At 40.4% G+C, this 26,860-nt stretch overlaps 1 protein-coding gene and 1 non-coding gene across 2 annotated transcripts in view; both read right to left on the bottom strand.

Annotated features, from left to right (window-relative positions):
- Positions 1–22,772, bottom strand: part of NSMAF (neutral sphingomyelinase activation associated factor) — a 74,097-nt gene extending 51,325 nt beyond the window's left edge. Inside the window, 5 exon segments of the mRNA XM_010386794.2 lie at positions 66–144; positions 8,057–8,146; positions 22,609–22,640; positions 22,642–22,706; positions 22,709–22,772. Coding sequence (XP_010385096.1) covers positions 66–144; positions 8,057–8,146; positions 22,609–22,640; positions 22,642–22,706; positions 22,709–22,772 — 330 coding nt within the window.
- A 3,047-nt stretch (positions 22,773–25,819) lies between these two features.
- On the bottom strand, positions 25,820–25,923 carry LOC115899827. The gene has a single exon (XR_004059429.1). It is a non-coding gene; the product is annotated as a small nucleolar RNA U13 (small nucleolar RNA).
- Between the last annotated feature and the right edge of the window lie 937 nt (positions 25,924–26,860).

Consider the following 26,860-nt stretch of genomic DNA (forward strand, 5'->3'; position numbering starts at 1 on the left):
TCAGGAAACGTAAGACGTACACAAAAAAATTGGAATGTTTCTGTTTGTATTTAAAATGTGTTTACCTTGATGATGGGCTGGGATATTGCATCTGGTTCAAAAATCGCTGATTTTGAACATATTTTTAAGGAGCCTCTGCTTTTCCTAGGGATCCAAGTACAGCAGATTGTTTGATGAGCATAACAAAAATCACAAGACAATCATAGTACATTTTAATTAGAAAGCAGGTTACTAAAGCATCGCATAATAAAAGATCAACAATGCATATAAAGAGAAACTCTTTATTTTTAGATTAACTGGTAAAACAAAACACAGAATAGTGGTTCATACTGGCATTTACAATTCAAATGTTAGAGATTTTTCAAGTTAACCTCTTTGATTTATATGTGTATCTCCATATAGTTTACAGTATCTATTGGCTAGAAACTTAATGTATCCAAGAAACATCACATTGAGAAATAGTCTTACAGACTGAAAATGCCTACACTCACCCCACCCCAGAGTAACACTGCCTGCTCTTTTGTGTGCAGTAAATGTTTACTTTAGCTTTCTATTTTCAGTGATCAATATATATGTACTGAATAGTTGAGAAGGCCCATCCTACTGAAGGTCATGATTTAGTTTGCAATTCTTTCTCAAAGGGTTTTTGAAATTTTATATCATTTCATATCATTTTTCCAAGTTGTTAACTGCATTTATTTTTCAAATACCCAAAATTACCCAATAGTAACATAAAAACTTTTATGAAATGTCTAAACATACACAAACAGAATAGAAAACTCCCATGTACCAATGGCCTAGCACTGCAATTGTCAATATGTGGTCATTCTTGTCCTGTGTATAACCCCGAGACCCTGCTGAATAACACAGAAAATTACTGACATCATATACTTTATCCATAAATACTTTAGCAAAAATCTCTGAAGACAGGCTCTCTTAATAAGTGACCAATCATGAACACACTCTAAAAAATTAATAATTCCTTAATGTTATCATGTATACAGTGTTGAAATTTTTCTATTTCATAAATGTGTTTTCATAGCCAGTTGCCTCAAATCAAAATCCTAACGAAGTCCATTTTACATTTAGTTGACATGTCTTTTACGTCTCTTAACCTAAAATAATTTTCCCACATTATGAATTTGGCTGAATGCATCACTGTGGTATTCTTCCAACCTATGCATTGCTTCCAAATTATTTATAAGATCTTCCGACAAGAATACTTTCAGAGGTAGTGCACGGGTACTGCCTTCGCATCCAGAGGCACCTGGAGGATCAGGTGACATCAATCTCCATATATCCATTACAAAATTTCCCAGCAGCTTCTCTCACCTAAATGTTTTAGCAGCCATTGAAAATTACTATCTAGATCAAGGGCTGGTAAACTTTCTGTAAAGAGCCAGACAGTAAATATTTTTGCTTTGTGGGCCATGTGGTCTCGGTCACAACCATTCAACTTTGCCGTTATAGGGAAAGCAGCCACACACAGTATGTACACAAATGGGTGTGGCTGTGTTCCAGTAAAACTTTAAAAGAACAAGTGGCAGCTCAGATGTGGCCCAAGGGCTGTAGTTTGCCAAGCCCTGCTGTGAATCCATTCTTTCATTAGGCATTGAAATTTTATCATTCCTTCTATGTTATGAGCTAGAATTTGTCAACAAAGAACAACTTTACTTATCAGCAATTTGGCTCCCTGAAGTACAATTTGTACAAGGAAAATAACAAAAATGCTTTATTCTTTACCTTTATCAAGTGTCACAAAAATGTGTTGTTGTCTTCCTATCCTTTAAGGGTAACTGATTAAGATTATACATACACACACACACACACACACACACACATTTATAAAATTACGTACTCATGAATTTTAACATTTATGAAACATTTCAATCCACTGCAGAGGTTATGATGTTTTGATGCTTACACTGTCCCATTTTTGGCCCAGTGTTAGCCTCTTTTACTTGCTCCTGCATCCTTTTAATTCATTTACAGTAGTCTTTGATACCTTCCTAACGTGCCAGTATGACAGGATGTCCCAGGTTCATCTCACACATTTCCTGCCTCTGACATAGAATCAGCCATTTCTCCAAAGAACCCCCATCCTTTCAGTGGGAAGTGGTATTAAGAGACCATATTCTTGGTGCCAATTGCTACTGAGTTATTTCTAGACCTTTTCAAATGATAGGGATAAGAAATACTGTCATTTAAAGAGAAAAGCAACACAAAGATGCCCACTCTTACCGCTACTATTCAACATAGTACTGGAAATCCTAGCCAGAGCAATTTGGCAAGTAAAAGAAAGAAAAGGCATCCAAATTGGAAAAATTAAACTGTCTCTGTTTGCAAATAATAGATTTCATATATTTAAAAAACCCTAAGGATTCTACCAAAAAAAAAACTATTCAAACCAACAAACAAATTCAGTAAAACTGAAGAACACAAAATCAATAGACAAAAACCGGCATTGCATTTCTATATGCTAACAATGATCTATCCAAAAAAAAATTACAGAAACAATTCAATTTATAAAAGCACCAAAAGAAAAATAAAACAGGAATAACTTTAACCAAGGAGGAAAAAATCTGTACACTGAAAACTACAAAGCACTGATAAAAGAAACTGAAGTCGACACAAATAAATTGAAAGATACCTGGTGTTCACAGACTGGAAGAATTAACACTGCTAAAATGTCCATATTTTCCAAAGCAATCTACAAATTAAAAGCAAACCCTATTAAAATCCCAATGGCATTTTTAACAGAAACAGAAAAAAAATTAACATGGATACAGAACCACAAAATAAAATACCCAAAGCAATCTGTTTTGCTTCATTTTAAGAAACGGGATCTCACTATGTCACCCAGGCCAGAGTGCAGTAGCATGATTATAGTTCACTGCAGCCTCAAACTGGGCTCAATCAATCCTCCTGCTTCAGTTTTCCGAGTAGTTGTGACTTCAGGTGTGCACCACCTTGCCCAGCTAATTTTTAGTTTTTTGAGAGATGGGGTCTTTCTAGGTTGCTCAGGCTAGTCTCCAACTCCTGGCCTCAAGTGATCCTCCCTCCTCAGCCTCCTGAGTAGCTGGGATTACAGGTGCAAGCCACCATGCCCAGTCCAAAGTAATCTTGAACAAGAACAAAACTGGTGGCATCAAACCACCTGGTTTCAAAATATGCTACAAAGCTACACTAATCAAAACAGCATGATACAGCCATACAGACCAATGGAACACAATAGGGAAAACAGAAATACATCCACATATATTCAGTCAACTAATCATCCACAAAGGTGCCAAAAACACACAATGAAGAAAGGGTAGTTTATTTAATAAATGGTGTTGAAAAAACTAGATATCCCCGTGGAAAAAAAATAAAAGTGAATGCTTACCTCATCCCCTACATAAAAATCTACTTGAAATGAACTGAAGACTTAAATGTAAGTCCTGAAATTGTAAAACTGCTGAAAGAAAAAATAGGGAAAAGCTTCTCAACATTGGTCTGGGCAATATTTTGGACATGACTCCAAAAGCACAAGCAATATAAGCAAAAGTACACAAATGGGATTACATAAAACAAAAAGCTTCTATACAGCAAGAAAAATAAATAACAAAGTCAAAAGACAACCTATGGAATGGGAGAAAATATTTGAAAATCATTGCCGGGCGCGGTGCTCATGCCTGTAATCCCAGCACTTTGGGAGGCTGAGGCGGGCGGATCACGAGGTCAGGAGATTGAGACCATCCTGGCTAACACAGTGAAACCCTGTCTCTACTAAAAATACAAAAAACTAGCTGGGCGAGGTGGCGGGCGCCTGTAGTCCCAGCTACTCGGGAGGCTGAGGCAGGAGAATGGCGTGAACCCAGGAGGCGGAGCTTGCAATGAGCCAAGATAGTGCCACTGCACTCTAGCCTGGGTGACAAAACGAGACTCCGTCTCAAAAAAAAAAAAAAAGAAAAAGAAAATCATACTTCTGATAAGGGGCTAATATCCAAAATACATTAAAAACTCGAACTCGACAGTATAATAAGAAAACAAATAGCCTATTAAAAGACAGGCAGAGGATTTGAATAGACACTTCTCAAAAGAAGACATACAAATGGCTGGGTGCGGTGGCCCACGCCTGTAATCCCAGCACTTTGGGAGGCCGAGGTGGGTGGACCACATCAGGAGATCAAGACCATCCTGGCTAACATGGTGAAAACCCGTCTCTACTAAAAATACAAAAAAATTAGCCAAAAGTGGTGGCACACACCTGTAGGCCCAGCTACTTGGGAGGCTGAGGCAGGAGAATTGCTTGAATCCGGGAGGTGGAGGTTGCAGTGAGCAGAGATCATGCCACTGCACTCCAGCCTGGGTGACAAGAGTGAGATTCCTTTTCAATTAAAAAAGAAGAAGAAGAAGAAGAAGAAGACATACAAATGGCCAACAAGCATATGAAAAGATCCTCAGCAGCCTTAATCATCAGAGAAAAACAAATCAAAACCACATTGAGCTATTGCCTCACACCTGTTAGGATGGCTATTATCAAAAAACAAAAGATAACAGATGTTGGCAAGAGCGTGGAGAAAAGAGAACCCTTATATACTGCTGGTGGGAATGTGAATTGGTTTAGCCATTAAAGAAAATAGAACAGAGGTTCCTCAAAAAACTAAAAATAGAACTACCATACTACCCAGCAATCCCACTTCTAGGTATACATCCAAAGCAAATGGAATCAGTATGTTGAAGATGTATCTGTACTCCCATGTTCATTACAGTATTATTTACAGTAGCCAAGATTTGGGGTCAATCTAAGTGTCCATTGATAGATGAATGAATAAAGAAAATATTATATATATGAATATAAAACATATAAAAATAAACATATATACATACATACAATGGAATATTATTCAGCCTCAAAAAAGAAGGAAATCCTGTTACTTGTGGCCATGTGGATGGACTTGGAGGACATTATGCTAAGCAAAATAAGCCAGCCACAGAAGGACAAATACTACATGATTTCATGTAGAATCGAAAAGAGTTGAATTCAAAGAAGAGACTAGAATGGAACTTACGAAAATTCCTTAGGTGGGAAAGCTCAGAGCTTTGTTCAGACAAGAATAAGTTTAAGTTTATGAAATTAAAGGGGGTACGGGTGGAAGAAAAGGGGAGATGCTGAGCAAAGTGCACAAATTGTCCATTATCCAGGATAAGTTCTGCAGATTTAATGTAGAGCTATTGACTACAGTCCATACAGGTATCATACACTTGAAATTGGCTCAGAAAGTAGATCTTATATGTTCTTACTCCCACACACACAAAAGAAGGTACCTGTGAGGTGATGGATATGATAATTAGCTTGATTGTGGTCATCATTGCACAATGTGTATATATATCAAAACATCACATTGTATACCCTAAATATATACAATTTTTATTCATCAATTATATCTCAATAAAGCTGGAAAAAAGGAGAAAAGTGGATGAAAAGGGCTTTATTTCTTGAATATTATGTATATGTCTCCTTTATACTGGAAAATCTGAGTCTTGGCTATACTTATTCAATTGTTTTATCCAATTATATAATACATGTACATGTGTGTATAAAATAGTTACAAAATAATAATACTAACAGTATACTATTAACAACAATATTGTTACTTGGAAGTTTACAATTACTTTGCATTCTTTTTCAACTTCTTTGCAATTCTGTTTCATCTTACCAGAGATACACAGTCAAATTATTATTGTAAAGTTGATTAAAATAATTTTCTGTGGCTAACTCCAACTTTATAATTAAATTCATTTGTTTTGTGTCTTTTATTTTTTAATATTAGTTGTAATAAATAGAAACAGAGTTTCGCTATGTTGACCAGGCTGGTCTCAAACTCCTGGCCTCAAGAGATTGTACTGCCTTGGCTTACCAAAGTGCTGGGATTATGAGTGTGAACCACCACGCCTGAACTGTTTCATTTTGTCTTTGATTTTTAGGGTTTACTGTTTTTTATTTTTATTTATTGATTGTTTGATTTTTGAGACAGTCTTGCTCTGTCACCCAGGCTAGAGTGCAGTGGCCCAATTTCGGCTCACTGCAACCTCTGCCTCCCAAGTTCAAGCAATTCTCCTGCCTCAGTCTCCCAAGTAGCTGGGATTACAAGGGTGCGCCACCACACCCAGCTAATTTTTGTATTTTTAGTAGAGACGAGGTTTCACCATATTGGCCAGGCTGATCTCAAACTCCTGGCCTCAAGTGATCCGCCAGCCTTGGCCTCCCAAAGTACTGGGATTACAGGCATGAGCCATCACACCTGGCCTTACTGTTTCTTTTTAAATTTAATTCTATATTTAAAATCTACAAAAGATGGCCTCTCAGCCTTTTAGCTAGGATAAAGTGTAGTAAAAATCTATAAAATATTTATATGGTTCCAAAACAAAAGTTATAAAATAAGGTACATTTGGAGAAGTCCTCGTTCCATCTCTATATTGTTCTCCTGATCCTTCCCCTCTTCTGTGTAGATAACCATCTCCACTACCTTTTAGTTTTTGCCTCTGATTTTTAAAAACATAATGATAAAGCTGCCCCCTTCTTACAAAAGTAGCTTATGACACACAGTATTCTGCCCCTTGCTTTTTACACTTAATACATGTACAGATCACTTCACAGCATTACAAACAACTTCATTCCTTGTTGAACCTGCATAGTACTCCATCATATGGCCATTCCTTATCAGTCAGTTCAGTCAGTCTCCTGTAGGACTGTTCCTAGTCTTTTGCTAGTACAAGTAGTGCTATAATAAACAACCTTGTGCATATGTCCATTAATATATTTGCCAGCGACTCTTTGAAATCATATCCTAGAAGTAGCAGTACTAGATCAGTAGGTTCATGCACAAGTCATCTTACCAGATATTACCAAATACATCTACATGGGGCTGTACCACTTTGCCCTAATAGTTACTTTAAAATTATAAAAACAGGTTTCAGTTTGCTACCTGTAGTTGTATTTTAATAATAAACAAGTACATTTAATTTTAAGCAAGGCATTATGATGATATACAATAGAAGAATGTTGGAAGGAAAAAAGATACGGAATGAGGGAAAAGAATATGAGCAAAATTCCAGGGATAAGAAAGCAAGGTGCTGTGTTCAGGGATGAATAGTTATCTAATTTGATTGAACGCCAAGGAAATAGGTATGTCATAAGCTACCAAACAAAAAAACCAAGTAATTTTTACTTTAGCTTGTATTTAAACAAATACCACGTTTTTTATCCTTTAAGGATAAAACCTGAAGAATAATAAAAATAAATGGATTTATCTACTGTCAAAGAATTTTCTAAGTTATGGCTTATAGTTGTTAAGTAACCTCCCAAAAGGAAATCATTAGCAGATACATTGTTGCTGGAACAATTTTCATCTTAGTTAATTATAAGCTGCCATTTTAAGCAAACAAAAAGCTTCATTACACGCTTTTGTACACAGCTTTCAAAAGGTAAAGTCAAAGAATCTGTTTTTGTAGTTATGAGTAATAGTTATTAAGATATTGAGAAATCAGATCTTGCTTCTAGTTCAAATCGCATTATTCATTTTGAAAGTGCTGATTTTATACCACTCTTGTGGCTTATAATCATTACTTTATAACATTGTCACCCAAACAACTGAGAGCAAAAGATACTGCATAACTATAAGAGGGATGCAAGAAAAGAAAGATGGGATAGATTGGAGTCCGATCAAGCTTAAGATATCCACAACCCCAGAATTAGAACAAATGCTTTTCAGCTTTGAAAAATGTTTCAAATTACAATTACAACTTTTAAATACACTCTTCTCATTACTTCCCTAATAAGAGAAAAGATGAAAAAAACTTCATGGGAGATAAAATAATAAACATAGCAAAAACTCTCCAAAAGACTCCCCTGGGTTACAACCTCCAATAAAAATCTAAATAAAATTTACTTTAATTTTTTTAAAGCCTAATTTTTTTCTTTAGTTAACACTTATATGATCACACATTTAACTTTAAAAGTATCAATATCAGAAAGGTTTGTCTGTCCATGGAGATATCGAAGCTTCCTTACCTTTCATGGTGACTGCCCTTGTGCAAAATGTGATTGGCTCTATGCTGTTCAAAGTAGTACTCCTCCAAGTTAAGCAGCAGCAAGGAAAATCTGGATTCGGGGGGAAAAAACATCTTTCAGTTTATTTTTTAGTAAGTATAAGAAGGCAATATATTTAAAATGTCTGATCCCAAAAAGTTTTTCCATTCATGAATTTAACAAACACTTACGAAACATGTGTATCATGCCAGGCAATCCTCTCTACCCAGTGGCAAGAAGTACACAGACGGGCCTGCCTTGTGTCCAAATAACTACTATGGCAAAAATAAAATCGCTCACCAGGTGGACATACTACTCTTTTACAGAAACCCTGAATTTTGTGAAGTTAAACGCATCCTTACCTGAATAAAGCTCAGAGCTTTCCCACTTAGGAAATTTTGGTCATTTGTTTCCCCTGACTGAACAATGCTAGGCTTCCCCACCTCTTCCCTGTCATACCTCCCGCTGCCCCCAACATCTGTCTCATGGTTATCTAAGTTACTCCCACAAGACCACATGCCTCTAGGAGACAGATCTTTTTTTTTTGTTTGTTTGTTTTTGAGATGGATTTTCACTCTTGTTGCCCAGCCCAGAGTGCAATGGCGCAATCTCGGCTCACCATAACCTCCGCCTCCTGGATTCAAGTAATTCTCCTGCCTCAGCCTCCCAAGTAGCTGGGATTACAGGCATGCGCCACCACACCTGGCTAATTTTGTATTTTTAGTAGAGACGGGGTTTCTCCATGTTGGTCAGGCTAGTCTCAGACTCCCAACCTCAGGTGATCCGCCCACCTCAGCCTCCTGAGGTGGTGCTGGGATTATAAGCATGAGCCACTGCACCCAGCCGACAGATCTTTAGATATTCCCCTGGGATAACCAGCCCATGCTGTCTATATAATGGGTGTTTAATAAGTAAAATGAGTAAACCAAACTGAATGGGATTGAAATATAGTTCTTTTTAAAGTTGTAAGTGATTTAAACTTTTAAAAACAAGAGAAGATATTAAGAAAAAGTATTAATTTTGTTGTATGGCTACAGCAACAAATACATGACAAATAAGTGAAAACAGGCATTTTTTTTGTTTTGTTTTGTGATAAGGATCAGGAAACATCAACGGTATCTAGAGTTACAGGCAAAAGCTTTCATGAAAAGTGTGGGACTTGAGATGGACCTTAAGTTCCAGTGTGTTAGAGGAAGAAATTTACATTAAACATGGCAGATTACACATATATGTTTATTTCCCTGCCTCTCGAAACACCACTACAATGTGAATAAAACTATTTTTAAATGGTAAAACCCACAGGCTAAAGCAAATTGGAGAGATATTAAAGCAGAGAAGAGATGAACAAATCTGTGAGAAATGGAAAGCAGACGGCGGGGAATAAGCAGTGCTCAGAAATCAGAACTTCAGATGCCTCAGAGAAGGCACCACTCAGGAAAAAACCAGTTCAAGTCACTGGACTTCCAAAAAGTTCAGAAACTGCAGTATCAGGTGCTGGAGAGGATGTGCAGAAATAGCAAGGTTTTTACACTGTTGGTGGGAGTGTAAATTAGTTCAGCCATTGTGGAAGACAGTGTGGTGATTCCTCAAGGATATAGAACTAGAAATACCATTTGTCCCAGCAATCCCATTACTGGGTATATACCCAAAGGATTATAAATCATTCTACTATAAAGACACATGTACATGTGTGTTTAATGCGGCACTGTTCACAATAGCAAAGACTTAGAACCAACTCAAATGCCCATCAATGATAGACTGGATAAAGAAAATGTGGCACATATAGACCATAGAATACTATGCAGCCATAAAAAAGGATGAATTCATGTCCTTTGCAGGGACATGGATGAAGCTGGAAACCATCATTCTCAGCAAACTAACACAAGAACAGAAAACCAAACACTGCATGTTCTCACTCATAGGTGGGAATTGAACAATGAGAACACATGGACACAGGGCAGGGAATATCACACACGGGGGCCTCTTGTGGGGTGGGGGGCTGCGGGGAGGGATAGCATTATGAGAAATACCTAATATAGATGATCAGTTGATGGGTGCAGCAAACCACCATGGCACGTGTACACCTATCTAACAAACCTGCACATTCTGCACATGTACTCCAGAACTTAAAGTATAATTAAAAAAAAAAAAAAGAAATTGCAGTATCAGGTACCAGGAGGACAGGGTTTATAAAGCATGAGGGGTGATTAAAAGTAAATGAGGGCAGTGGCCCCCAATTCTTTTCCTGATGGGTTACCCCTACTGCACTCTGGCATGTGGTTTTTCTATTAAAAAAAAAAAAAAAGTGGAACAAGAGGCTCCACACTAGGTATCAGGGACCGTGGAGAGCAGGACTGTAGTGTGAAAAGAGGATAATTATGCAAAACATGAAATAGATGAACACTAGTTTGCTGAGAATTATGGTTTCCAGCTTCATCTATGTATCACTCCAGGCAGGAGTCTAGTACATTAGTTTTGGAAAAAACTAAATAGCCTCAGAGAAAAAGCCAGGTCTCTACAACATTATCCCACAGTGAAACTCAACTGAAATGGCCCATTCCCAGTGACACAGAATTACATGCTTCACATATAAATATGAATGAACAGCCCATGATCACAGCCTCTAGGATGAAAGAACAAAGCCAAGGCAAGCAGGAAGAATGCAACTTGAAGGACTAAACACAATGCAGAGAACAGAAGAAAAGGTCAAAAGGCTATAATTAATGTCCCTACAAAGAAGAAGTTATATTCATGACACCAGGAGATGCTCATTAAAAAAAAAAAAAATAGGCCGGGCGCAGTGTCTCACACCTGTAATCCCAATACTTTGGGAGGCCAAGGCAGGCAGTTTGCCTGAGGTCAGGAGTTCGAGGCCAGCCTGGCCAACATGGTGAAACCCCGCCTCTACTAAAAGTACAAAAATTAGCCAGGTGTGGTGGCGGGCACCTATAATCCCAGCTACTCAGGAGGCTGAGGCAGAAGAATTGCTTGAACCTGGGAAGCAGAGGTTGCAGTGAGCCGAGATCATAACACTGCACTCCAGCCTGGGCGACAAGAGCAAGATTCCGTCTCAGAATAGTAATAATCATCATCATCATTATCATCATCATCTGAACCAAAAGAAAAGTAACTCAAAAAATTAAAAATGATAGCAGAAACCAGTTATACCACACTAATCGGTAACTTTTATTGACCTGTTCTTCATATTTAAATCCACAAACAAGAATCAATTACAGGCTAAACTGCCAGAGTGCAAAACAAAATGCACACTATCAATACTTAATCTGAATTTCAATATAATCACAAGACAGAATTGGAGCTACGCATCCTTCCTTCTCTTTCCTAATCTCCTCACTCCTTCTCTTATACAGAGGGAAGAATAAAGTAAGTATTCTTCAACAAGACAAGGGCATAATTTCATTTCCATGAAGCACAATAGCCTTCAGAGACAACTCTTCCATACAATTATTAAAATATAATCATATCAACTATTTTAGAACTAAAGTCATCATTTTGGTAAGTGAATTAATTATAGCCTCCTTAATTTATCAATATGCATATTTTGCAAGAAATGTAAAACACATAGTTAAGGGATATAACCATACCATATTGTTCAAAGTTAAAGGATTAAGAAACTTTTCTAAGTCTATATTTTCTTTTTACTAAAGTGTTGTTATACCCACTTTAAAATTTTTCTATGTAAAAATTATTACAATTAAGTTTCATGATTTTTAGAACAATGATTTTCAAACTACATTTTATGTATTAAAAGAGTCCATGCTTTAAAAAAAAAATTAAAATCACCATTTTGTAACTGGAGGGTCTCATCCATTGGTATTGTATCTGACTGTAAATTATTTCTTTAGAAGACTCTTAGCCCTGCCCCTACATATTCCTAGTTTAATCCTCCTTTGCAGAGGTTTGGTTTCATTCTCTATAGAGAAGTATCCTCATTGAGCAACTCAACATTCCTAAAAAGATGTTTTCCTATTCTCACGTCACCTAAATTTTAAAGCCCACTGTACAACACTTAACCAGAACTTAAAATAGCTAGAGTAACCTTGCATTCCACTCAACAATTACTCAACACTCGGCTGATGAACAATATTTACAGTGGATCCAGAAGGTTTTGCTAGTCAACGCTTTCTCCAACATGCTTCACTGTGATAAGAAGTGTAACCCAAGCACCTTGGGAGGCAGTGCTGTGACACCATGACACCTTTGTGATGTGTGCAGAGGCAAAGGAAAGTACAGGAGTGCTGTATATTTGCCACCTCTACTCTCAATACCCCAACACCAGCCTTGAATGAAGCTAGACTATAGGGCCCCTACTAGAAAGTTGATTTAATTAAACAGGGCATTTTTAAGAAGCTTCTGAAAAGGATTTCTGAAATAAGGAAGAAATTAAGAAAACTGTTATAGACAAGGCAAGATCACAGTCCTACTACTCACCACTGGAAACATTCCCCCAGTAATACATTGGATGGTGATATAGTTTGGATGTTCTGTCCCCTCCATATTTCATGTTGAAATGTGATTCCCAATGTTGGAGGTGGAGGCCTGGCAAGAGGTGATTGGATCATGGGGGTACAGAACCATGAGCCAATTAAGCCTCTTTCCATTGTAAATTACCCAGCCTCAGGTATTTCTTTATAGCAAAACAAAAACAGACTAAGACATAAAATTGGTACCACGGAATGGGGCATTTTATTATGAATATACGTAAAGACGTGGAAGCAGCTTTGGAACAGGGTAACAGGCAGAGGTTGGAAGAGTCTGGGGGACTCAGAAGAGGACAGGAAGACAAGGGAAAGTTTGGAACTTCTCAGCGAATGGTTAAATGGTTGTGACCAAAATGCAGATAGGAATATGGACAGTGAAGGCCAGGCTGACATGGTCTCAGATGGAAGTGAGGAAATTAATGGGAACTGAAGCAAAGGTCGCCCTTGTTACAAACTAGCGAAGAACTTGGCTGCATCTGTGTCTATGTTCCTAGGGATCTGTGGAAGGTTGAACATAAGAGTAAGGACTTAGGTAGGGCATGTGGCAGAAGAAATTTCTAAGCAGCAAAGTGTTCCAGAACTGGTCTGGCTGCTTCTAAAAGCCAACAATCAGATACAGGAACAAATAAATGACTTAAAGTTGAAACTTACCTTTAAAAGGAAAGCAGAACATAAAAGTTTGGGAAATTTGCAGCCTGGCCATGTGGCAGAGAAAGAAAAAGCATTTTCAGGAGAGGAATTCAAGCCGGCGGAGTAAGCTATGAAGTAATTGCTTGCTAGAGAGATGAGCATGACTAAAAGGTTGCCAAGGGCTAATATCCAAAACAATGGGGAAAAGGCCTCAAAGGCATTTCAGAAGTTTTCAGGATGTCCCTCCCATCAGAGAGGGCCTAGGAGAGGAAAGAAGGACTTAGGGGGCCTAGTAGGGGGCTTAGTAGGTTCCTACTGCCCAACACAGCCTAGGGACACTGCTCCCTGCAGACCCACTGCTCCCTGCAGACCCCCTGCTCCACCTCCAGCCATGGCTCAAAGGGCCACAAGTACAACTCAGGATGCTGCTCTAAAGGTTGCAAAACATTAGCCTGGGCAGCTTCCATGTGGTGTTAGGTCTGCAGGTGCACAGAATGCAAGCATGAAGGAGTCTTGGCAGCTTCCCCCTAGATTTCAGAGGATGTGTGACAAGGCCTGGGATCCCGGGCAGAAGCCTGCTGCAAGGATGGAGCCCATACAGAGAACCTCTACGACGGCAGTGTGAAAGGGAGAAGCGGGCTGGAGCCCCCACACAGAGTCCCCACCAAGTGGAGCTGTGGGAGGGGGGCCACCGCCCTCTAGACTCAACAATGGTAGAGCCATCAGCAACTTGCAGCCTCAGCATGGAAAAGCTGCTGGCACTCAACTCCAACCTGTGAGAGCAGCCATGTGGGCTGCACCCTTCAAAGCCACAGAGGCAGAGCTCCTAAGGCCTTAGGAGCCCACTTCTTACACCACTGGGCCCTGGGTATGGGACAAGGAGTCATACGAGATTATTTTGGAGCTTTAAGATTTAATAACTGCCCTACTGGGTTTCAGACTTCAATGGGGTCTACTGCCCCTTTCTTTTGGCAGATTTCTCCCTTTTGAATGGGAATGTTTACCCAATGCCTGTACCACCACTGTATCTTGAAAGTAGATAAATTGTTTTGATTTTACAGGCTCATAGGTGGAAAGAGATGGGTTTAAGATGAGACTTGGGACTTTGGACTTGATGTTGAAATAAGTGAAGACTTTGGGGGACTATTGGGAAGAAATGATTGTATTTTCCAATGTAAGAACATGAGATTTAGGGGGTCAGGGGCAGAATGATATAGTTTGGATGTTTGTCCCCTCCAAATCTCATGTTAAAATGGAATTATCAATATTGAAAGGAGGATCCAGTGGGAGGTGACTGGATCATGGGGGCAGATCCCTCATGAATGCCTCAGCACCATCCCCTTGGAAATAAGTGAGTTCATGCTCAGTTAGTTCACTTGAGATCTGGTTGTTTAAAAGAGTCTGGGACCTCCTCCCCCTCTCTCTTGCTCCCTCTCTTGCCATGTGATGTACCCACTCCCACTTCATCTTCAACCATGTGTAAAAAGCTCCCTGAGGCTTCACCAGAAGCTAAGCACATGCCAGTGCCATCCTTCCTTCCTGTACAGCCTGCAGAACTGTGAGCCAATTAAACTCTCTTGAATTACCAAGTCTCAGATATTTCTTTATAGCAAAATAAAAATAGACTAACACAAACAACAATCTCTGAAGAGAGTCATTCAAATATTATTATTCCACCTAAACTAACTTCCCCTTTCTCAATTGTGCTATGAAGTCTTCACCAAAGCAAACCTTCTCCTCCGCCAAAGTTCAGATGAATTAAATCTACTGCCTTTTCCTGACTTTCCTGCATTTTACCTGACTTCAAACATAGTCAGAACTCTGTCAAAAGAGACTAGATTAGCAGCATGACGTTCATGCTGGGGACTGGTGACAACAACTTCCTCTTCTAGTGGTTTATAAATAATCTGTCTGATCTAGAATTTGCATTAAACCTATTTATGCACACATGTTCTTTCAGCACCTTTCAAAGTTCCTAGATCAATGAAATAATTCTGTGGTTCTACACTCAAACTCTCCCAGGATTTTACGCCAGGAGACATAAGCATGTGGGTACCCTTTGCATCTTCACCCATTTTGCAAAAGTTCATCCTATCTCTTTCAGTCTGAAGGTTAGTATTATTAATAGAATACAGAATAAGAGCTTTCTCTGTCATAAATTAATGTTACACCTGGTACCAGGCTAGGCCTAGGCAGCAGCCCAGTACTTCCTAGTTCCAAAGGCAACGTTAGAAGTTTTCTTGTTTTTACTTTTTTAATCTGTACCATTTTTCAAACTTTCCACTCATTTGGGGCTTTAATCCTTTTGAAATTAACTATGTATAACCTTGTCTTATATTAAAACTAATAATGACAAACTCAGAGAAATACTACCTGTACAATCATTCTTTATTTGCTAGCCTGATTTTCTTTTTCTTTTTTAGCTTCCTTCCAACATGTAAGCTTGCCTGATTTTCTGTAACTCCTCACAAAAGATCATTTGGATTAGATGTTCTTAATTATATTTTTGACAGTTTCACAAACTTCCTGGGTCAATATGCTTTCCAAACTGTGCAGTAACAGCACCTATCTTTTTTGTTCCTTGGAACTTTCAATACCTGCTTTCTTAAAAATCTAGGTTCTATGTATGACAGGATCCCTGTCAACTCTCCTGAGCTCCAGCAATAAACAACTTGATATGACTGCTTTTTCTGATGGTTCATTTCATTGCTACTTGGTTAATAATTTGTCTTTAATATTCAGCATTAAGTAAAGTTCTCAAGTTTAGGATAAAGTAAAACTTTAACAAAGGAAGTCAATAAACTGTACTTAGATTTCATTAAGCATTTCAGCCAGCATCTCTATTGCCACTTCCTGTTCTGTCATTTACACCAGGTACACAGTCACCACTTCTTCCACCCACTTAATGTGGCCAGTAACAAAAGAACACAATCATGTTATCTTTGTTCCTCTTTCCAATTGTGTTCTCTGGGTTTTTCTCCCGGGGTTTCACCGATTCCCCTTCAGATATATACCTTCTTAACATTCAAAGGCCACTGCCTCACCTCCTAGCAAGTCTTTCCTTTTCAATAGGTCTGCAGCTTTTCAACACTAGATTCCAATTTTGGGTGTTATCTCACCCAACTCCAGTGACACCTAAAACACACATTAATCCTTTTTTGTTAAAAGACCCAGCTCATTTTATTACCCATGTTCTACACATTTGCAGAGAGACATCTGCAGGACTAAATACATTTCTAGTTCCTGTACCAGTTGTTTTCACCTATAAATTACTGGCCCTTCTTCCCTCCCAGAAAGAGTTCTCAAGAATTTAAACAATTTCACTCTTTCATCTGACCTTTTTAGCCCTTCCCCTCAGTAATTAGGTTAAAGCTTTCTATCACTCAGCTACACTCTAGAAAATTACATTCTCCCTGACTATGTGAGATGCAGTGACTTCCAGCCAAGATGGTTCAGATATCAAAATCCCTTTCACTGACACCATCCATAAAGTCAGTAATTCTATTTTCAAGTCTGAGCAATTTATAGAAGAAATGGTAAAAATGTCATCTATGCTCTCAAAGTCCTCCAGTTTCCTCATCAAGGGTCATAGTGCAGGGCAGGAGGCTTCCACGAGGCTTTTTATATATACTATCAAGAAGTTAAAGAAGGAAGTTCAGTTAGAAGAGACAAACAGATAAAAAATCAAGATGAATGCTGAATTACCGTTATCTAGAGCAGCACTTCACAAAGGTTAATGTGCGCACAATCATCTGGGGATTTTGTTAAAATGCACAGTTCGAGGCAGCAGCTCCAGGGTGAGGCCTGAGAATGTGCATTTCTAATAAGCTTCAGGCACACATGCGCTGCTGGCCTGTGGCCCACACTTTGACTAACAAGATTCTGATATCTACATAAAACAGGCTTCATTCATTCCTGACTCAGTCTAAACTTCAAGGATACCATAAAAATAAGCACTGGCCAGTAGCCCACAACCTAGTATTTAAAATAGAAGCAGTATGGTACAGTGGAAAAGAGGTTGGACTTAGATCAGAGAACATTTGTTCTAGCCTTAGCTCAGCCTGGATCCAAATTTTCCAAAACTATTTCAGCTTTAGGAAGTTGAAGCAGGATAGATGAAGAAAAAAAAAAATCTATATCTAGACAGCAAAACACTACAGAAAGGAGATCTTAAAAACAGCCAGAGAAAAGACAGATTACCTACAAAGAACAATTAGACTTAACAATATTGGTTTGTTGCAGGCTGGTCTCCCAGAAGAGAAGGTGGCCTCCTGCAAAGTTTCAGGGAAAACTGCTATGACTGTGTTTAAGGTAATCAAACCTCATCAACCACAAGGCTTGAGCCCCAGTCCCCTAACCATGCCAGGAAAAAGGCTGGTGGTTCCCCAATCAGGAACAAACCCTGCCACATTATACAGACTTAGCCGAGTCAAGCCAACAAGCGGGTGACGGTATCCTGCAGCCACAAATGGTGAGCTGAGTGACCCAAGGTTCCATCACAGTATGATCCTAGCGTACTCTGGCCCTGGTCACTCCCTGGAGTGTTGGTTTCTCCTGGAGTCTGAAGTTGGCCCAGCCAGGTAGCTGAACTTTGCCCTAGGGGGACAGGGCACAACTATCACTGACCTTTCTCGGTGAGGTACCCCCCAACACCCCAGAGCACTCCAGCAAGTCTGGTGCATATTCCCTGGCCCTTTGCATTTGTTTGGATAATCTTCAAAATGCTGAGAGAATTAAACATCTAGCAAAACGGATTTTCGACGCACAAGCAAAATAAGGATATGTTCAGACAGAAAAAACAGAGGTGGTTTATCATCATCCAACCCTGATCAGAGGAAACTTCTAAAGGATATTCTTCAGGAAAGAGAAAATAATTCCGTAACAAGGACATGACACGTAAGAAGGAGTACTGAACAAAAACGATGGTAAATATGCATGTACAACTACAGAAGCATGAACCAGTCAATTAGTAATGCACAATCTGTAGGTTTAAAATAGAGATAAAAAACACCGGACAATAACAGACTGTAATTGAGAATGGGGGCACAGGAGTTAAGTGTTCCAAGGTTGTTACATTGGTGGAGAGGAGAATAAAGATAATGATGAGCTTCAGATCTTAAATTTAATATACTAACATTTTAAGGATAAGCATTAGAAAAACAAATAAAATACGTAACTTCCATACTCTTCGGAGAAAAATGAAAGGGAGCAAGGGGGCCTTATTTAATCCAAAGGAAGAGGGGAAGGAAGGCAAAATAAAAGAACAAAACTAAAAAGCAAAAAGTGAATTCAGACATATTTGTAATAATAAATGTAAACAGACTAAACTAATTCATTAAGATAAAAATTATCAAAATGATTCATTAAAAAAAAGTCCAAGTATAAGCTGTTTATAAGAAACAGGCCTAAAGCCTTAAGACACAGAATAGTGAAAAGTGAAACAATGGAAAATTCCATACAATGCAAATAACCAAAAGAAAACTGATATAGCTATATTAATATCAGACAAAATAGAAAAAAACATTACTAGAAGTAAAGAGGTCATTATAGATTGATAAAAAAAATTCAACTCACCAAGATAACAATTCTGTTACTGAATACAAGTTAAAAAAAAAAAACAAAAAGATAATTTTCAAAATCTATGAGTTAGACATTTTAAAACACAATTCTAAATATCTGATGGTTAAAAGATGAAGTGACAATGGTATTTAGAAGAAAAATAGCACTGAATTCCTTAAATGACCATTCCTATTTTATATCACATTAAAAATTTTTTTAATGAAAATTATACAGCATACATACTCAAAATCCATTTATGGATACATTCCTGTGACTTCTCAATGGTAGCCACTTAGAGGTTAATTTGAGATAAAAGGGAAGTAAATGGGTAGGCTAGTAATACATTTTGGGTAAAGTCAATATAGATTCTAAATTAACCAAGAGATTTGCAATATGTATTTCCTCTCTCGCTGTTTTTCATGTGAGAAAAATAAACCCTATTTGTGTAAGTCATAGTCAGGTAGATTTACTGGGATCTATCGGCATTGCTGACTAATTAAGTCCTGACTTTACCTCCATTTATCTCCATTTTCAACACCTGGTATATTCCACAAACAGCTCTGAAAAGACTGGGATGATAAGCCTTAGAAATGAAAGATTAAACCGAAGTATCACAATCACTTTGCCTTCTCACCAAGTGCTTTTAATAAAATAAATATAGACACAATTGATTAAACAAACATATTGAGTAACAGAAAAGCCGGGCGTGGTGGCTCACCTGAGGTTAGGAGTTCGAGACCAACCTGACCAACATGGAGAAACCTCCTCTCTACTAAAAATACAAAATCAGCTGGGTGTGGTGGTGCATGCCTGTAATCCCAGCTACTCTGGAGGCTGAGGCAGGAGAATCGCTTGAATCCGGGAGGCGGAGGTTGCAGTGAGCCAAGATTATGCCATTGCACTCCAGCCTGGGCAACAAGAGCGAAACTCCGTCTCAAAAAAAAAAAAAAAAAGAAACAAAGAAAGTTAATGTTAGCATAATCAAGAGTATTATACACTCATGGAATGTCCGAAACAAAGTTGAAACCTCAAAGTGCCTGTTTTTTTTTTTTTGCGATAGCGTCTCACTGTGTCACCCAGGCTGGGGTGCAGTGGTATGATCATAGCTCACTGTAACCTTGGACTCCTGGGCTCGAGCAAGCTTCCCACCTTTTAATATATTTCATATTAAAATAGAAATGTCTTAAATAGCAACAGCTGGTATAATATCCTCATCTACTAATCCACTGTATACACCTGCCATCCCTGACAAATCCAAGGAAGATATGTGAATTGCCTTTAAAAAATGTTTCAATTTACCCTCACCAACACCTGCACAGGACATTTTTTTAAAAACAATAAAATCAATATGGTTCCTGCCATCTACTTTTTTTTTTTTTTTTTTTTTTTTTTGAGATGGCCAGGCTGGAGTGCAATGGCACCGTCTCGGCTCACTGCAACCTCCGCCTCCCAGGTTCAAGCAATTCTCCTGCCTCAGTCTCCTGAGCAGCTAGGACTACAGGCGCAAGCCACCACGCCTGGTTAATTTTTATAGTTTTATTAGAGATGGGGGTTTCACCATATTGGCCAGGCTGGTCTCGAACTCCTGACCTCGTGATCTGCCTGCCTTGGCCTCCCAAAGTATTGGGATTACAGGCGTGAGCCCTGCGTCCGGCCTGCCACCTAAATCTTAACCAGGATATAAGTATACTTAATTTGAATGGCCAGGTATCTGTTTGTTTTCTAATCCTTAAAATTACCAAAGCATTTATTTATAAACATCACCAATAAATGGCACCACTTTATAGTTATTCAAACCAGAAGCCTGAGAGTAGAATTTCCATGTTTAGCAAATAAAAATATCATATGCCCAGTAATATTTGAATTTCAGATAAAGAATATACTTTAAAAATGTTTAGTACAAGTATATCCCAAATACTGCATCTACTGTTGAATTTACTTATGCTAAAAAAATTTTAGTATAAGTATATACCAAATATTGCATATACCATCACATTTACTTATACTAAAAAATTATTCATTGTTTATCTGAAATTCAAACTTAACTGGGTGTACTGTATTTTATCCGATAATCCCAGCTGGAATTGTTTCTCTATCACCTCTCACATACAATACACCACACCAAGACCTGTCAATCACACTTCCTAAAAACATCTAGAATCCATCCAAATCTGGGCAGAAATGGTAAATCTGGGGCTCAGTAAAGTTGCCTTAAAATATTCATGTTTCAGAATGAATTCTAAGATTTATAAAGAGACTCCTTGATTCTAGCGCACACCTGATGTGAGACATTCCTGTCATTCAAATGCGTATTCTATGCATTGAATGGCGTATGCCCATCAGCCCAGGTTGCTAAGCCATGGGGCAGAGCACTAAACAATTTGGGCACTCGGCAAGTTAGAATTCAGATAAATATAAAACACATGGAGCCAAATTTTTCAGATGACTGATGCTCAGGAACAGCTGATGCCTCCTGACTGGATAGATAAATGTTTTGCCTGTGAGAGCTAGAGTTCTCTCTGAACACTGCCGGCCTATCACGTTGTTGTCTAATCATCGAATTCTAACACAGCAGCATATACACGGAAATATAAGTACAAGTTTCAAGGTTTGTGTGACACTACAGAGCTGTGAACTAGCCAAATTGAACACAAATTACTTCCATCGAAATAACAGCCAGAACCAAGGAAAAAATGTTTCCCTGCATATCAAAGAGGCCACAGTATTGGCACGAATGACTCATATCATAGAATATGACGGCAATTTAAGTGTGTCAAAGTTCTCACAATTTAAATCTGAATGTTCACCCACCAACAAGTCTTAATATTGTTGATACTAAACAAGGAAACTCCACTCAAGCTCTTTCCACAACAAAAACGCATTACAAATTCAGTCAGAAGGGTATTCTCAAGTGTGAGTTACATAGTTAGGGCTCAGTTATTTAATAAACAAGCCTTTCTGTGACTAAAACCTAATCACATCACCAAAAACATTTTTGGAAGCCACATCCTGAGATATGTTTTCTGTGTATCGTATCTTCTTCTCTATAGTAGAAAAATGACATTTCGGACGGTGGATACACTGGTTAGACCAACATTACAGATTAGAGGAGGATGAATATCTGGATGCAAGGGGTCGAGTCAACCCTTATTAAACAAGTGTAGACAAATCTTGAAGTCTGCACTTGTATTCCCACGTGTAACCTGCTTTGCTGGTATTCACTGATGAGACAACGTGACAGGCTAGCAGCACTGGAAAATCTGTAACTCTCACAATCAAAACAGTGTGTTTGTAAAATGATTCAGCCCCCCCCCCCCCCCATTCCTTTTGGCCTCTGAGCTGCAGACCCAGCAAGTTGTTTCTGTCACCAAAAATGCGCTTGGAACTATACATAGAGCCGAACTGAGCTTTCTTATGAGACTTCTTTTGGGGACAGGTCCAGAATCTCTGAAAGGGAACTGTTGCGAGACAATTTTAGCTCCAGGGATTCCAAATCCTTACTGGGATGCCGGTGACAATGAGTGCTCTGCTGCCGCACCGCGATTTCACTGCAAAGCTTTCCAACACAAGGTCCACGGCGCGGGGAGCAAGTGTTTGCGGGGCAGGACCTTGGCTTTCCTCAGAATCAGGCCTGTCCGGAGGCCCTCCTCCCAGCCTTCCAGCGCATGGAGCTAGTCCCGTGTCTAAAGGAGTCGGCAGGAAAAAGGCGCAGTAATGCGAGTGGGTGGTCGCCGGCCTGCTCCGTGCCGCCCAGGGACCAACTTTGCGGCGCCGGCGCCGAGTGCCTGGACCCGATTAAAGGGAAGGATTAGAAAGTGGGTGCCCGCCGGGCAGCGTACTCACCCTCCCCAGCTAACGCTGGGGCTCGCGTGCCGGGCGCCGGCGTAAGGATCCGCGCCCCGACCCCGCGCGGCCTTCCGGGTGAGCTGCCCGCGGCCGCGGGGTCTGCACTGCCGGCCGGCTCGGCGTGCTTCGGCTGCGGGGTGGGATCTGGCCTGGCCCGTCATCGGGTTCCTGTCCCCGGCAGGCTCTGGCCCAGACCAGGCCCTCGGCCTCTCACCCCGACCTCGGGTTTCCGCCACAGCCCCCAGCTCGGGCCCTGGACACGCGTCCGGCCCCTGCCTCCGTGCCTGGCCCCCACGCCGCCTCCCGTCCCTCAGATCTCCGGCCGGCGTCCCCACGACCGGCCACGACCAGGCCCCCGGCTGGGCCCTTCTTCAGCTGGGCGCGCACCTCTCCTTGGAGTAGAGCTGCAGCTGCTGCTCCTGCTGCTTCTTCCTGATAAACGCCATGGAGGGCAGGCGCGGGCGGGCGCGGAGAGCACAGGCAGGCCCCACCGCCGCCCGCCGAGGAGGTCCGGAGGAGCCGGGGAGGGCGGACTCGGCGGCCGGCTGGGGAGCGCGCGGCTGCCGGCCTGGCTTCCCGTGCGGCGCCGCTGAGCGGCCGAGAGCCCGACGCGGCGTCCCGGCCGCGCTCACCGCAGCATCCTCGCGTGGGGACTCCGGCGGCACCGTGACTCAGGCCCGGAGGAGGGGCGCGCGGTAACACGAGGCGCCCCAAACTCAGGATGCCTCAGAGAATCGCCAGGAGCAGCGGCCAGACTAGGATCCGACATCACACACTAAATGTTTCACCACTTTACCAACTATTGCAGGCTGCGTTTTAAATATTTTACGCATAAAAAGGGATGCTGGCCCATAAACCACCAACCTGTTGGCCACAAGGATTGAAATAACAATGTTTTGGGTCCTCAATTGTGAAAAAAAAAAAAAAAAAAAGACGGAAGTAACTATTCTAAATACACCAGGAACAAGTGGGGATTTATAGCCAAGGAGCAGGTGTTCGGAAAACTACTAAGAGGAAACATCAATTCTAGGGGGAATTCTGGCTGAACCAACCGAATAGGAATCCCAGTGAAGGCAGGCCAGGGAGTCAGATACCAAGGGTAGGGAATAAAGAATTTTGATCACATATGGAAGGTGGGGGATTCTTGCTAAACTTCCCTGGCAGTGTTACTTCCTAACACTGCATTTACAAGGAAGTGCACACAAGGACCTGGGAGAAGATTCAGAAGCCTAACTGAAGTTTGGCCAAGCAAAGAATCTTTAACACAGTCTCTTGATTGTTGAAATAATTGGTCGCATGACTTTTTTTTCTGTATAACAGCTTTATTAGGATATAACTCACATAAAAAACAAGTCAACCATTTAAAGTGTACCATTCAGCGATTTTTAGTATATTTCCAGATATGTTCAACAGTCACCACACTTTGAGAACATTTTCATCACATGTAAAAGAAACCCATACCCTCTAGCTATCCCTCTCCCTAACTCTACCCTCCAAACCCCAGCCCTAGCAAACAATAATCAATTTCCTGTCTCTATGGGTTTGCCTATTCTGGACATTTCATATAAATGCAGCCATACAATGTGTGGCCTTTTATGTCTGGCTTCTTTCATTTAGCATAACGCTTCCAAAGTTCATCTATGTTGTAGCATGTATCTGTACATTACTTCGTTCCTTTAGATTGCTGGAGCATATTCTATTGCATTTTGTTTATCCATTCACCAGCTGATGGACATTTCAGTTGTTTCCACATTTTGACTATAGTGAATAAGGCCGCTGTACATCATGTACAGTTTTTTAATGGATATATGTTTCCATTTCTGTTGAGTGGAATTGGAATCTAAGAGTGGAATTGCTGGATTTGGAGGCGAAAGCAGCTCCATCTTGGAAGCTAATCCTCCGTGCTGGCTTCTGATTAACCCCTGTCCCAGGAAGTCCTCTATTTCTACTTTATCTATTGTTCCTTGGGTAAGAGCAGGTATCTACCCAGTATGTCCTGTCCTTAGTTCAAACAACCTTGATGTTATTACACTTCAATTGTTCTACACATCCCTTCTGAATCACCCCTCCCCTATGGTATATAAGCCCTAAGGGGCTGGAGTGATGGCTCATGCCTGCAATCCCAACGCTTTGGGAGGCTGAGGCTGGAGGATTGCTTAAAGCCAGGAGTTCGAGACCAGCCTGGGCAACAAAGCAAGACCCTGTCTCTACAAAACGTAAAAAATAAAAATTACTTAGGTGCAGTGGCACATACCTATAGCCCCAGCTACTGGAGAGGCTGAGGCAGGAGGATCACTTGAGTCCAGGAGTTTGAGGCTTTTGTAAGCCATGATCGTACCATTACTCCCCAACCTAGGCAATACAGAGAGAGAGAGAGAGACCCTGCCTCAAAAAAAAAAAAAAAAAAAAAAAAACGCATTGAGTCCGGGGTAATGGCACAGCAATCCACCATCTCATCTTGCTGCCCAAGACACAGACATGGACATGGCTTCTGTTCCTTAGTCGCTATTAAATGTTTCTTCCCAAGGAACTGTATTTGTTGGCCTCTTTCTTCCACCTCCCGGCTTCCTGGGACTTTGAGATAGATTTGTATAGACCTGCCACCACAGAACACCGGGTCATGTGGTAACTCCATGTCTAAATGTTTGAGAAGCTGCCAGACTGGTTTCCAAAGTGGCTGTACCATTTAACATGCCCACCAGCAGCGTAGAAGAGTTCCAGTTTCTCTACATCTTTGCCAGTATTTGTTATTACCTGACTTTTGTTTAGAGCTATTCTAGTAGGTATGACTGGTATCTCAATGTGATTATAACTTCTTTTTTTTTTTTTTTTTTTTGAGGCGGAGTCTCCTTCTGTCACCCGGACTGGAGTGCAGTGGCCAGATCTCAGCTCACTGCAAGCTCCGCCTCCCGGGTTTACGCCATTCTCCTGCCTCAGCCTCCCGAGTAGCTGGGACTACAGGCGCCCGCCACCTCGCCCGGCTAGTTTTTGTATTTTTAGTAGAGACGGGGTTTCACCGTGTTAGCCAGGATGGTCTCGATCTCCTGACCTCGTGATCCGCCCGTCTCGGCCTCCCAAAGTGCTGGGATTACAGGCTTGAGCCACCGTGCCCGGCCGATTATAACTTCTTAATATATGCTGAGAATGAGTCTCTGATTGTTTACCTTTGAGGGATTCTTAAATAACAAGCCTCTAAGTTTCTTTTTCACGTTAAACAGGTAATGTCCTAAACTCATAACAAGGTTCAAGGGTGGCACATCTCACAGCTGCACATGAATACCCAGTCATCACACTTATGAACTACAAAAGGATCCAAACCTCTAAATTGTATGCTTGTAGAAACGTATCTCATACTGTCTTAAGGATCAGGTTTTGCAGGGTTACATTTTTTAAAGCTTCAGGGTAAATGTTCATCTTAGCTTTCTCTAGTAAGTCGCAGGACTGTGAAGAGAAGGCAGGGAAACCGAGAATAAAAACTGTGGCTGGGTCTTTTGAATTTGACCTTTAGTAGCACTAGAGAAAATGTTATGTATAGTGAGGACACCCATTAAAAATTTTGGGAATGAATGAAGTTGCCTGGGTACCCTGTGACTGTGACTGAGTCCCTTCCGTGTGTCCAAGTCCTGTGCAGAACCTGTAACATATTAGGTCAGCATTCCTGGAGGAAATTGTGATGCTGTCTGGTAGCCAAGAAATAAATACATGAACAGGTACACAATGAAATAAGACAATAAAATTTGCCAAAATGTACATGATAAACTTCTTTATGAGAAGTACTACAAACATTCGTGAGTTCAGAGTCAAGAGATTAATTTGACTGGAATAAGGAAAAAACAACAACGACAAAAACTCAGAATGTAAATTATCTTATTGAAGTTAAGCGTTAGAGGAAGATTAGATGTGATCTGATAGGTAGAGAGTGTTAAAGAATCTCTCCTTAACCCAACTCTAGCCAAATTCCTCTGAGCCCACTTCTCAACTAGGCCTCAGCTTTGACCTATAAAAACCAGACTCCCAGCACAAATAATTTAGTCCACTCCCCATCCCCCACATTAAAAGACTTAAAAAAACAAACGTAATTTCTAACAGCTTGAGGCAACATCCCTAGGATTACCCAGCCCACCTTAATGTACCTGTCTGAGAAAGCTCAAAGCAATCAAAGTAATTTACTACTTGTGCCAGGCATGGGTGGCTCATGCTTGTAATCCTGCAATTTGGGAGGCCAAGGTGGGCGGATCACTTGGGGTCA

Source organism: Rhinopithecus roxellana, chromosome 9, assembly GCF_007565055.1.
Source record: "Rhinopithecus roxellana isolate Shanxi Qingling chromosome 9, ASM756505v1, whole genome shotgun sequence".
NCBI classification, from domain to species: domain Eukaryota; kingdom Metazoa; phylum Chordata; class Mammalia; order Primates; family Cercopithecidae; genus Rhinopithecus; species Rhinopithecus roxellana.